The 12,911-nt window shown below is 39.4% G+C and overlaps 1 protein-coding gene across 8 annotated transcripts in view; it reads right to left on the reverse strand.

Annotated features, from left to right (window-relative positions):
- Positions 1-12,911, reverse strand: part of ABCC9 (ATP binding cassette subfamily C member 9) — a 75,550-nt gene that overhangs the window by 9,781 nt on the left and 52,858 nt on the right. For all 8 annotated transcript variants that reach the window (XM_057405190.1, XM_057405188.1, XM_057405187.1 and 5 more), the window contains 7 exons: positions 12,439-12,587; positions 11,835-11,904; positions 10,878-11,035; positions 8,010-8,102; positions 5,285-5,387; positions 2,889-2,990; positions 68-188 (listed from right to left, as the gene is read on the reverse strand). In XM_057405190.1, the coding sequence (XP_057261173.1) occupies positions 68-188; positions 2,889-2,990; positions 5,285-5,387; positions 8,010-8,102; positions 10,878-11,035; positions 11,835-11,904; positions 12,439-12,587 (796 nt within the window). The remainder of the gene's footprint in view (positions 1-67; positions 189-2,888; positions 2,991-5,284; positions 5,388-8,009; positions 8,103-10,877; positions 11,036-11,834; positions 11,905-12,438; positions 12,588-12,911) is intronic.

The following is a 12,911-nucleotide window of genomic DNA, read 5'->3' on the forward strand; positions in this document are numbered from 1 at the left end:
TGCATGACCAAGAATACCACACTTTCACATTACCACCTTAAAACCCTAAAAGATTTGAGAGCAATACCCAAGTAGCCATCGTAGTTCTCCGACTCCATGTTCAGGAAGCTGTGTACTTTTTTTACTGCACCCATTTGCACCTCCAGATCAGCCAGATTCCTCACCACCCAGTTCAAATAGTTGGTTATCTGCATCATAAAATGAAAACCAGGACAGTGCTCAGCTTTCTGTCTGTTCATCTATCTATTTGCAAATAAAAGTTGGATAAATATGCAAAAGTTTTTGACCTGAATCAATACTGTAGGTCTCTTACTGATGTTGCAACAGTTCAAGACTCTGTGCAACACCATCAAATACATAAGCCAGTCATCCTCCAACACAAACAAATCTGACAAAGTTTTTTTGAAGGAGAACTATGGAAACGTTGTACCGACAATCTGAAGGTGTGACTGACTAAGGGAATCTCTTGTTCTCAGCATTTAGTGATCAGTACTGAAAGGCATATTTAAGCACACAAGCAGAAAAAAAAAATAATCAAAATTAGCAGTGCTATGTGTAAATATTACATTTTCTAATCTTTCAAAGACTGCAACTAAGGATTAAGAAAGTTCACTATTTGCAAATAGATTGAAAAAAATGATAGGCATTTCATTTCTGTTTCTGTCGTATTTAAATAATTAATTTCTCTCTGTGGAAAATGTGAAGGGCTTTTAGCAGAAAAATATATGAAAAAAAAGTGTTATCAGCTCAGCAGTACTTCCTTCTTGCTTTTTATTCTCATTTGTAATGAAAAGGATTTGATCAATAGTAAAGGTATTACTTGTAGTAGATAATAGCTGATAATTAGTTGTCTAACAATAGCCAGTAGCTCAGACAAGCTGATCTCTAGTCAGGACTGACTATTTAAAGCTGAAAATTGTAAATCAATTTCCTAAATGTTCTTAAGTCCGTATTTAGGTGCTCATCTAAAGAAAAACTGATCTTACTTAAAAAATTGAGATACTTCACGTACCTGAACAAAGGTTTAGAAAGGTAACACAGTGAAAATATCCTATACATATACATTCAGAGAAAATTTTTGTTGTTTATTTGCGGGAGATTGCTGAATCTGCCAAATAAGAACTTTTTTATGAACAAGTTACCTAGCCCCACTTCTTTTCCACAAACCTAATATTGATGCAATAGGCATAGAGTAAATAATTTTCACTGAGTTTCATCAATAACATTATTTTTGATTTAGAAGATTTAGTTGCTTGCTTTATACTTAAGATAGAGTTAGTCAAGGGGATGTTATTTTCTTTGTTGTTCAGAAACCTGCTCATTTGGTGCCCAGCCTTTGAGTCAGAAATGCATACATTTGCAGATAAGCTAAACACTGCAGAACTGCTGCTTGTGGAGTAGCAGACTGTAATCATAGACCTGGCAGATCTGATAACAGATCCTGCCATCTGAAAGGCTCTACCCATTATTTCAGCCTTCACTGTAGTTGTACAAGGGAGCTGGCAGCGCTTATGCAAGGGGAGAGAATAAGCTTATGGATGTCTATTGTAAACACAATGTCACTGCAGTTTGCTGTCATCCAGGTCCAAACCTCAGCCCTCTCTTACCTCCAAAGAGAAATTACACAAAAGCATGTGTGAGGGCACACAGGTAATAATCCAACTGTATTCAAAATTTCATAAATGCTGTTGTGGGGCAGAAGAGACAGGTAATCACTTGGTGCCAACAGCATTTTTTCTCTGCTATGCCAGATGTCAGCACATGGCTGATTTACACTAACAATCTGTTTGCAAACACAGACTAAATACAGAGAAGCCAAAGATGATGCAGACATGCTGGCACTTCCAGATCTCTGCTAATGAAGCAGGATTACCAGGAATGTTTTCAAAGTGATGTTGAAGCACTAGGACTAATTCTCAGTTGCTGTCAGGTTCTCACACTGCTGCAACAGCATCACGAAGGGGATCTAAGTCCACCCTAAGGCAGCTGCTGAGAACTTTCTGCTGTCAGCATTTACATGCAAAGCCACCCTCAGTGTTAGACCCCCCTACCCATATCCCTCCCTCATACCAGTGCCATAAAGCAGCCATATTTTTGACATGCCACCCATGATTTAAAAAATTCTTTCTGCCACTACCTGAATCCTGCTTTTGTCTCCACTCTCATGGTTAATTTAATGGTATTTTTACTTTCTATGGTGATGGTAATCTGTGCTCATGATGCACTCTCAGCCTCTTTTAAAAGCCTCATACCCTAAATCACTGTTCCTTCTCCATGACTTAGCTCAAACTGCTCAGTATTAATGGCAGTGTCACAATGAATCAGCTAGTGTGCCACCAAAATCTCATTATTCCTAACCCCACCACCTCTGCTACCTGTCATGATGAACCATGCCTACCAGCCCCAAAGGTGCCAATCCCCAAATCCATTCAGAGTTGCATGGACAATACTGGATGTCTGAATGGCTTCCCTCTAAAGGCAGAACTGGTATTTCTTATTCTTTAGCAATTATTTTATTTGGTCTTCAGTTAAAGGTTATGCAGATTATGAGTATTTTCAGGGAGGTTTTGCTATATACAGATGGAGCCAATACTGTGTTGTGCAAAACAGGGTGCACAGCAGGTCCTCTTACGCATTTTTAATTTTCCTGCTCTGCTTGGGAGCACACGGGGCCTGGGAATGGTTGTGTTTTTTTAATTGGCTCATAAAAACTGAAGCAAGTCCAAGTTGCCCTGAACTCTCTCAGCTTTGGCTTGAATCCATTATTTGCAAGATTGTTTTTTTCAAGATTAAGAAAGCTGGGAGATAACCATGTATATGTGGTTTTGAAAATATTATAAAATGAATACATTAGTCTGAAGGCTCTTACGCTTTGCCTTGGTACGTACCGTTAGAGCATACAGGAGACCCAGCCCCACAAACCCTGAGTGAGGTCCTTCGGTGATGGAAGTGACAGCTGCAGTCAGAACTATGCAAGCACCAAGGTAATCCTGGAAGGAGAGGGAGAGAAAGATTCATTAGTCATAAAGCAGACTCACTTTACTGAGGATTATTTCTGTAATGATACCTAGTCCTTAATTCTGTTTTGTTCTTTTTTTCCTGGGAAAGGTTATGGGTTCTGGTGCCCCACCTGAAACACTCTAAAGGAAGTTGCTGAAGCCAAGTGAAACAGGCCAGTGTATTCTAGAAATCCATTTGGGCTAGGGTATCTTATTGTGTCCACCCCAAAAATCTAATAAGCTCATAAAATGGTAAAATATAATAATGGCATAACAGTTCTTCCACCCCTAATTCCTACCACTAAACCAATTCCTCAACCTCTACTCTTCTTCACGTCTTCTTAAACGTGGGTTTACCTTCCCAGAAGGAGAAGTATCGGTGACTGCACAGAGTCCATGAAGAATTTTGGAAGAGTTTATACAGGTCATGCAACATGTTTTATTGGCACAAGTGGGCAGACTGACATACAGTGTCTACATCATGCAAGGGGACACTGTGCATGGTGAAGGCATCCCTAAGCCTTCTATACACTCACAGCCTGTGGTGAAACACCATGTGGGTGTTGGCAGTGTGGACTTTGAAAGCAGTATAGCTGTGTAGTTGTGGTGCTGCAAATGGGCTACTAAGCCTTGCTCCTGCCACAGCACTTGGAGTTTCACAGTGATTCCGTGGTAGATACCTGAAGGATCTCAGCTCTGTTGCATGTTGATGACTTGCTTTAAAGAAATTGCTGTGTAGGCTGTATTAGAAAGATCTGACTTCTCACAAGCTTTGCAGGAGCTTGAACCCATCTTCTTGATGTACATCTCAGTTTTGAAGTGAATGCCACATGTGATCTCATGCAGTTGTCAAGGTGCCTGATTCATGAGACTGCTGGTATTCCCACTGCTCCCTGCATTATATTTACTTTGGATTACAGGGTTAGCATTTTCCATCCATTCTTTTTTTCTTCCTGTCTGATAATATTCTGCCTGGAATCTTTCCTGCTGAGATTTGAAACAAGGGCTGCCTAGTTCATCTGTCTGTAAAAAGCGTTGATGAGCAGATGGCAGACTCACAGAAGCACAATGGTCTCAAGTCTCCGTCAGCAACTGGGACAGGACTTTGCTCTTGCTATTAAATCCTGCAAACTTTTGAGTGATCTTAGTACCATTGTGACACTAGGCAGGGCTAAATGAGCTATTCCTTGGCAAGCCCTCATTATTTCTAATGCTATGATGAAGCAATGATGAAGCTTTGATCAAATTAATTCTGCATGTAAGAAAGCCTAAGACTATGAGACATTAACAGGCATCATCACAGCTTATTCCAGGACTGACTGTTGCTCTGTTATTTATCTGTCTTGATTTGGAAGCAAGTTCAGCTTGATCTTGAATGCTGTAGGAATCTGAAAGCTTCATGCACAAGGGAAGGTTTTGCCACCATGAGAAATGGAGCACAACTTTGTTGCTCCACCAGCATATCAAGACGTGAAGGTGAGGATACAGGCTTTGATGTGAGGATTAATCATGCCTCTTACTACTTGTGTCTAGCAGAATCAGGTCACTGTTGTGTTTATTCACTGCTCTTTCAGTGTCAGGTAAATAAATCACAGTGGCTTTGCTTGCGTCTCTTGGCTTGCAGATCAGAAAAGTTCCAAGTGTGCTGTCCCTAGGGAGCCCCTGTAAAACCCAGGAGCCTGTCCCACTGGCAGTGGCTGTGTTTTGCCCTACGTTCATTTAGTTTTCAGTTGGAGTCTAGTTCTGCCATCTTTCATGATACTGATCAGAAAAATCACAGAGGGTATGGCCTCATGGCTGCAGTAAGGGCACTGCAAAAAAGGGGTTTAAATTACAGCTGTGGGATTAAACCTGTTACTGGAGAGATACTTCAGGACCTGAAAAATCAGCGGTGCCTAGAACAGACCTGGCAGAATGACGGCACAAAGCTACTAAATAGTCATGCTCTGCTTTAAAAGTAGTTCCTGCTGCAACAGGTCTGCAGATGCTGCACAGTAGTAGAGCAAACCTCATTTAAAGTTATGTAAATGTTTGTCCTTGCACTTTCTTCAGGCGCTAGACATCACAACAGCAAAAGATGAGGGAGACTTGTATTTTCTTACTCCTGGCCAAGGCAGCTGAAAAACCTTTATGGGTTTAACATAAACAATCCTGATCTATTTTAAGGAACAGTGTGTATAATCTCATCGTGAGATTAATTCTCATTATCATCTTCTCTGCATCAGGCAAAGTCTTTGTTTGCTTCCAAGGTTTCAAAACCACGGCTGGGACGAAACTGAACGTACCGTCCTGACCTCCAGCCATCTGTTGGCAGCTGATAGAAATAAGTAGGCAATGTTGTTCGTGTCCGTTAGTTCCAGCATACGTTGTTTAAATCTGGCTTCGTGCCTGCCAAGAGCAAGGTTGTTACAACACATTACACACTCATACACACAAGGATTAAGCATTAAACTTCTGTCCTTCCCCTCCTGCCAAACCAAAACTTTCTATCCCTTCTGCTTTTGCCAGACTTTGGGTTAAAAACTCTTCCCTAAGGAGTTGTACCTGCTGCCAAGGCTTTCCTTAACCAGGCGGAGCAACATGTACAGCAGCGAGGAATTTGTGCAACAAGATTTGGATCAGAGCCTGTCCCTTTAAAGAGACAGAAGTGCCAACGTGCTAAGGACAGGTTTTACTCCCCAGAGAATATCCACTTCCATAGCTGTGGACTGTGGCTGCTGCTGCCCTCCAGTCCTCTCACTGGTGAGTGCTGTCATGGTCCCTCACTTTCTCCTCACAAGCCAGTTACCTGTCCAGCTTCAGGAGTGCTCAACAGGAGTGACATATCTAAAGTCTCAACTAATGCAGAGTGTAGATTGAGCAATAGATCAGTGCCTTTCAGCTACTCAGCTCAGCTGTTTTCTCAGGCAGCCACACATTGCCTGAGCAACTCGGAAAACTGCAATGAGGGAGAGCTACAGATCATTCCTGAATTACAAAAATGAATGCTGGAACCTCCACACTGTCACTTGTTTCTTTGTACCCCACGTAATGTCTCTCACATTTAAAAAGCAGTGCAAGAATATTATAGTGCTAAGAGCTGAAGTACACTTTGGGAAAGGTGGGGAAAATCTGTGTTGCTGTAAGTATATTCATGGCACCTTGCAGTACTTCAGGTATGACCTGCAGGCAGATGGAAGCCATTTTGTTGTTTCACGTTCTACTGTCTGTTAAATGCCCCCACCTGAATAAACTATCTGAACTTCATTTAGCAGATTATCATCTGTTTTATCAGGGCAAGCTCTTCCATTTTAAAGTCTCAGGCCCTGCTGTGAACCACCTGTAACACCTGTTCTGCCACAAACTGCTTTTTACTTTTATTTGCTTTTCCCACTGATATTCTGTTTCCTTCCGCACAGCTTGTAAACATGGCAAGCGACCTCCCTAAAACAACAACTGGTAACAGGAGTGACGCTGGGAGGAACAAAGATGCAAGGACTATTCTGCTTGTCTGCTTTTCTGGCAGCAAAACTCCTGTTTTCCTAATGGAAAATCTGACATGCTCAATCTGTATCTTTTCATCCACATCCAGCTCATCTTCTAGGCAGTTTTAGACTTTTATCCTGTCAGATGACAAACAGCAAAGGTCACTGAAATTGCTTTCTGATCCAATTCAACTTACTCTGGTAAGTTGTGTGAGGGACTACTCTATCCTGGAACATACTGAACTAAAACTGCAGAGGATGACTAACAGGAGTATTAGTAAATATGAGTCTGCTGACAAAAAACACCAGGGACTTTAGGTTTGGTTGACAGTGGAGGAGAGGCAGGGAAATGAACTGGATTTTATTAGCACCAGAGATACTGGAATTTTCAAGTGATGGTTATGATGCTTAGTCCTTCCCTGGGGCTGCCTCTTGCTCTCTGTCATCCAAGCCGACATTGTCTTTTCATAAGGTAAGGAAAGGTTAAACCACTCCCAAGAAGTGCTAACCTCCTCCATCTTTTTCAGGAGATAATGTGATGAAAGGCCACTCTGAACCTCTCAGGAAGCACTCAGCAGACATCAGCATCAGGCCTTAATTATGAATTACTGCTTCAATATATCATTCTGGTTGATAAAGCTTGTTAAAACGTTTCTTCTTGACCACTGGCTCACATCTCTTCAACATAGCAACATTTTTTCTTATCCTGCCACAGCACTGTACTAATACCTTAGGGAGTAAAGCTAGCTTGAAGGGATGAAACAGTGTTAAAATTGATCAAATAGCTGTGTAAATAGCACATCTCCACTGGCTCGAAATACTATGTTGTACAGAATGAACACAAGTTACACTTACTGAGGAGTAACATCAAGCTGGCACTTTGACAAAGTCATGATAGCTATAATGTAGTGAATACACGAGGAGATTTTGGCCTATAGTTTTTGTAGGAAGTAGAGAAAAAAATATATGCATGGAAAACTGGAAAAATTCTCAGAATCTTGTGGAATTTAGTTTTCAGGTTTGATTGACAGGCTGGGTTTTGCAATACTAACATCAAGTTCTGTTCTGCTGTAGTTTTCTTGGAAAGTCTGTCAATGTTGCATACTGACTTTCAGTTGGAGAGTGGTACAGTAATGTTTGCCTGACTGAGGAGTGGGTTAAATACAGAAATTGTTCAGGTGTACTTGGATAGCACAGCTTGTGGGATGTAGCAGGAGGGTCTGAAGAAGTGGTGCCTGTGCCTGCTCCCTGCTGTCCAAGTAAGGCATGGTTAAACTAGACACCTTGTAAGTTTAAATTATTGTGTCCTAAAAAGGTCATAATCTTTAATTCAGTGTAAAAGCCATACAGATAAATCAGTGTTCCTGAAAATATGCACAAGTGTTTAGAGACATGGCAAAGCAACAGGAAAACAACATCTCTTCTCTTTTTTGAGATGTCTTATTTAAAGTTTACCAAATCCAACAATTTGCCCTCAGACATGCTCCAAGCAAGCTTCATGGGCCAGACCAAACCCCAAGCCTCCCTCATCATTCATTTTTCTCACCTGAATGCTCTAATGGTGGTAAGGCCTTCCGCTGTCTCAGAGAAGTGACAGAGTAAAGGTAGCTGGGTGCTGTCATCAAGTTCCTGGAGGTCCCTGGGAGTATGAAAAACAAGACAGCCATTACAATGTGAATATCTTTGTAGAAATTTTATTGCATAGCAGATAAGAACAGACATTTTATGTATTGCACATATTCTTTTCAGGATCACACAAAATAGTGTTTCTGTAGTATAGAAAGACATTGACATGGGAATATCACATTTCCCTTTTGCCATAGGAGCCTTTGAATCATCTCCCAGCTCCTCCATGACTTAGCTTTTAGTCACACCTAGGCTTCTCTTTGTCCCACAGTGATAATGACATTATCATGTCTCTCCTGGATAAGAACCTGCTGCCCATTTTAGTCAGATCTTAATTACCTTTTCTTCTCAAACATTCTAATTTATTAATATAATTACTTAAATTTAGAACAGCTGATTTTAAACTTTATAGCATATTACTTGTGGCTTTTAGATCAGGTATAAAATAGAGTTTGTATATGTGTAAATTTATCTATTTTATTGAAACTCTATCTGCTGGCCTAACAAAAAGGATGCCTTTCCATATAAACTTTGCGTTGCTTTGAGTATCTGTAAATAGCACAAAATGCTGAACATAAAGTATAACAGTAGTGTTAACATTACCACATTGGTTAAATAGAGACAGCAATGACAGAGAAATAATATGAATGAGAAATTCCCTCAATTATTCAGCCATGGTGTTTTCAAGACATGCATGGGACAAGGATATGTAAGTCTAAATTTCCAGTCTTCTGAAACAGGAATGTTTTCCAACCACAGAGACAAATACATCTTTCTCTAACACTCTGCCACTGGCATAGCAGCCAGTTGTATAAACAGAAAAGAAGCCAGATCTTTAGATATTTAAACTCTTTATCAAACTCTTACTATGCACACTGTTTTAGCTAGGCCAGGAGAAATAACTGCTCCATGATGCTGAATGTTACAGTATACAGAACTGAATTTGCTGCTTATGTTTTGATGATAAGTATGCCCTCTTTCAAATTTATGATGGAGAATACACAGAAGTTTTTGAGAGATATAGCGGAATATACAACAAAGAGTCAAAGTGCTACAAGAAATCTGTAAATATTTGCATTTCTAAAAATTAGTGAAGTTTATATGCCTAGAAAGTACAGCATGCAACCAAGTTATAAATACTGGCTGAAGCTATTCCTTCATCCTACATTTCCCAAGACTATTTTTTCTAGAAATAAATTGGATATATTAATTTCTGTTATGGATTGAAAGAACACAAATCAGCCTTGAATGCTTCACAAATGATTTAAGAGAGGTCAATTTAAACAGATTTTTTAAAAAAAGGGAAAAAAAGCATTTGCTGATAGATTTCCCCAGAAAACTGTAAGGGAATAAAATGGGTGAGGTAGTTATGCACTTGCAGGGCCAATGGGTGTATGTGTGTGTGTGCTGATTTAAGCTGATTAACCTTTTGCAGTCTTGCATGGTATGACTACTAGTACAGCATGCGGGAAAACTGAGTTTGGAGACAGATGGAGAATTTACTCTCGTATATTAAATAAAGAAATAGTAGTATTTCCCTGAGGTCTAATACATCAGATTTTGCCTACTTTTGTGTATTTTAAGTAAGAAGTTTAAACTGTGTGCACTGCTATGTGAGGCAAGACAGGGTGTCACTCCTAAGACTACAATGGCTTTAAAACCAAAAATTAAGTCTGCTGATTCCTCAGCCACCCTGAGACCTGGTGTACTGCCACATACAGCTTTACTTTGGAAACCCAGGGGGGAAAGAACAAAGTTTCTGAAAAAAAATCAGAGAATTTAAGCAAATTATTTCAGAATTAAACATTTTTTGTTTGTGCTTTCTGATTGTAGGGTTTTCTCATGAATAAATCTCCACATAAATTCTGAGGAAAGGTGATGAAAAGTAGGGTAAGGTGAAGCTAAATTATTGACATGTTACTCTGTGCCCCTCCTGCTCCATTGATTTAAGATGAATAACTGACACAATTATTTCTCAGGCTACCTAAGAGTTTTCTCTGTGAAACCAACTGTACTGCTATGCTCAGTTGAAAATCACTGTGTCTTTTAACTGGATACTGCAAAACAGCAGCTAATGCTTTACCCCGTGCCTACTGCAAAGACAGGACCAGAAGAGACAGCTGCTAACTGTTCTGCCTTCCCTGATGGTCAGCAGGCACCTTGATTGGTATTTTTAAGTATTAGAAAGTGGAGTAAATCCAGCTATAAATCATGACTGAATTTAAGAAAAAACTTCTAATGGCTTTCTTAAGATGTTTTACCAAATTATGTGATTAATTTAGCACTAGAAGCATGACTAAGAAATCATCACACTCGTTCTCCTAAAAAATTGTACTCTTTATAACCAGCCAAGCCGTTCTGAATATGAAATGTTGCTGTACAGTGGGAATTATATTCTGTGGAGTTTTTTTTCCCAATATGAAGAAAAATCCATGACTGATGTTATCCAGGAAGTTATTTTCCATTCTCTACTAACCCTCAAAAGATCAAAGAGGAGCTTTGATCAGATGCAAGCTGGCTCAGTTGATTAACAAACTTCATGCTTATCTGACTCTACAGCCAATGGTGTACAAAAGCGATACAACTAGTATTACTTCCCAAATACCCCATTTGTAGTCATATCAGCTGGAAACATCCTCCACTGTATGTTTCACAATCATCTCAGGATCAAAAGTGGGATGCCATGGCCATTTTCTTATACTAGCTCCTATAGCTTCACAATACATCGCAATTCTTATGTACAATTTTTTTCTAGAAGAAATTTTTGGGTCAGCTTTTTAATACGTACTTGGAAGCAACTCTGAAGTATTTCTGGATGAAATAAAATGCTATCCCAAGTGGCACAAGGGCAACAAGGAACCATGGAGTGGCATAGGAGATCATTCCGATGGCTGACAGGCACAGTAAGGTGGACCGGGTAAGAGACTCCAGTGTAGGTGGAATGTGCTAGAGTGAAATACATAACACAAAAGACACTGGTAATACCCCTATATGCCTTTTTCTATAGAGGACCATAGGGAAAGAGGAATGATATCACCTTGTGCTCACTGATTTTCCTTATGTCAGGAGCCTTTATATTTCTGTGTGTTTATTATTAAAATAAGCAAGGGTTAAAAAGTCAGTAGTGTTTTTTTTTTTAAAGGTCAGTGATTCAAAGATCACAGGGAAATAGGAGACATTTGCACCTCATTTAACTGGATAGAAAGAGAAAATTATTCTTGATATCCCAAATATTTAGAGGAACAGAATGTTCTTTCTCAGAGCCTCGTAATTTTCCTTCCATGTTCTCATCACCCTTACATTCAGGATTATTGTTCATCCAGACATTTTAATTCAGAGCCATAGTGAAAGCATCCCTTTCTCTCCCTGAATGTTGTAAATTCACATTTGCTACATCCAGGATGCAACCTTTACTTGTCAAGTATAACCCCATACAGTTAGTTATTATATTCTATACGGTTTTGAGCCCAAAATCTAGTGTTTTTCTAATCCATATCTTCCAACATAAGCAACCAGACTGCATCTGAGGAAATTAAGAGCCACCATCTCCCACCAGGCCTATTCTAACAGTTACCCACCTTTATTACTAATGTGTGTGCTTTCTATTTTGTGTTTTCTATTATCATTCCCAGAGCTTCTTTTTGCCTTTCTCCACTGAATATTTTAATAAATCACCTTATTCAGTAGCTAAATGAAAATTTACAAAGCCAAGATGTAATAAAACAGAATGTATTGATATGTCTACCTGATCAATGATATTTGTATCAGCAGAGAAGCGATTTAGAATTAGCCCCAATGGAGTCATATCAAAGAATCTGTTGAAAAAATTAGAAACAAAAAGTTACCTTAAAAGGAATTCTAGTTTTGGATAAAGAGCCCAGTCAGACAGAACACAGAGCTATGTGCAGCCATTTTCTAAAACCAAGTGATAAATAACATATCAAAATGTCTGCACCCTGACTTTCTAAATGCTTCTTTTGCCATTCTCCCCAAAAACTAAGTCTCCTCTTCCAAAAACTTACCATCTTGCCTCCTGCTCTTTCATTCTGCTCCTTCATCCATGCTCCCTCAAGACTGAAGATCCCCTCTAAAGATTATGACATTTCCCTGGCTGCTACTTAACCTTCCTGCATAGTACTGGGCCCCAGAACTCAGCTAAATTTCACATGCTTTTACATGGATTTTTTTCTCCTGATGATCTTACTAGTCATTTCCATTTTTTAGGGCTTGAAAAAAACAGGGCAATTGCAAGAACTTTTCACAAGACTAACCTCCCATTTACAAAACCAATAGGTTTTGACTATAACATTGACTGTAACTCTTCAGGAGGAACATTATTTTTGTTGTACCTAATTGGCCCAAGGATGATCTTGTTAAGGAGATTATGGTGTAGGTTCTTGGCTGCTGTGAGGCCCATCCACTCCACAGTCAGAGATGTGATGAGACAAAGGACAATTCCTGCTCCAGAGAGGATGCTGAAGACAGCTACATGATAAGTCTAATAAAATGACAAATAAATCAATCCTAGAAATAAACACACATTTCTCTTTTCCACTAGGAAGTTCCCAAGGTATGTGGTACCAAGTAGCTAGTATGTCACATTTCTTATATGACATAATTCTGTTAATAGAATCTTTCATAAATAAAAGAACTATGATGGAACTGCAATTCATTAAGTTCACATAATTAGAAGATCTGGCAGTACTAAGATCCCTCAACCTACTGATGAGTAACTTTCAAGACCTTGAAGTCATAGTACTTAGAACTGTTAAGATTGACTAACTGGACAAATACAAAAGTACACAAACTGAAGTCAAGAAGC

The sequence above is a fragment of the Pezoporus wallicus genome, unplaced genomic scaffold, assembly GCF_028554395.1.
Source record: "Pezoporus wallicus isolate ANWC-B61680 ecotype Strahan unplaced genomic scaffold, APGP_CSIRO_Pwel_v1 contig_6789, whole genome shotgun sequence".
NCBI classification, from domain to species: domain Eukaryota; kingdom Metazoa; phylum Chordata; class Aves; order Psittaciformes; family Psittacidae; genus Pezoporus; species Pezoporus wallicus.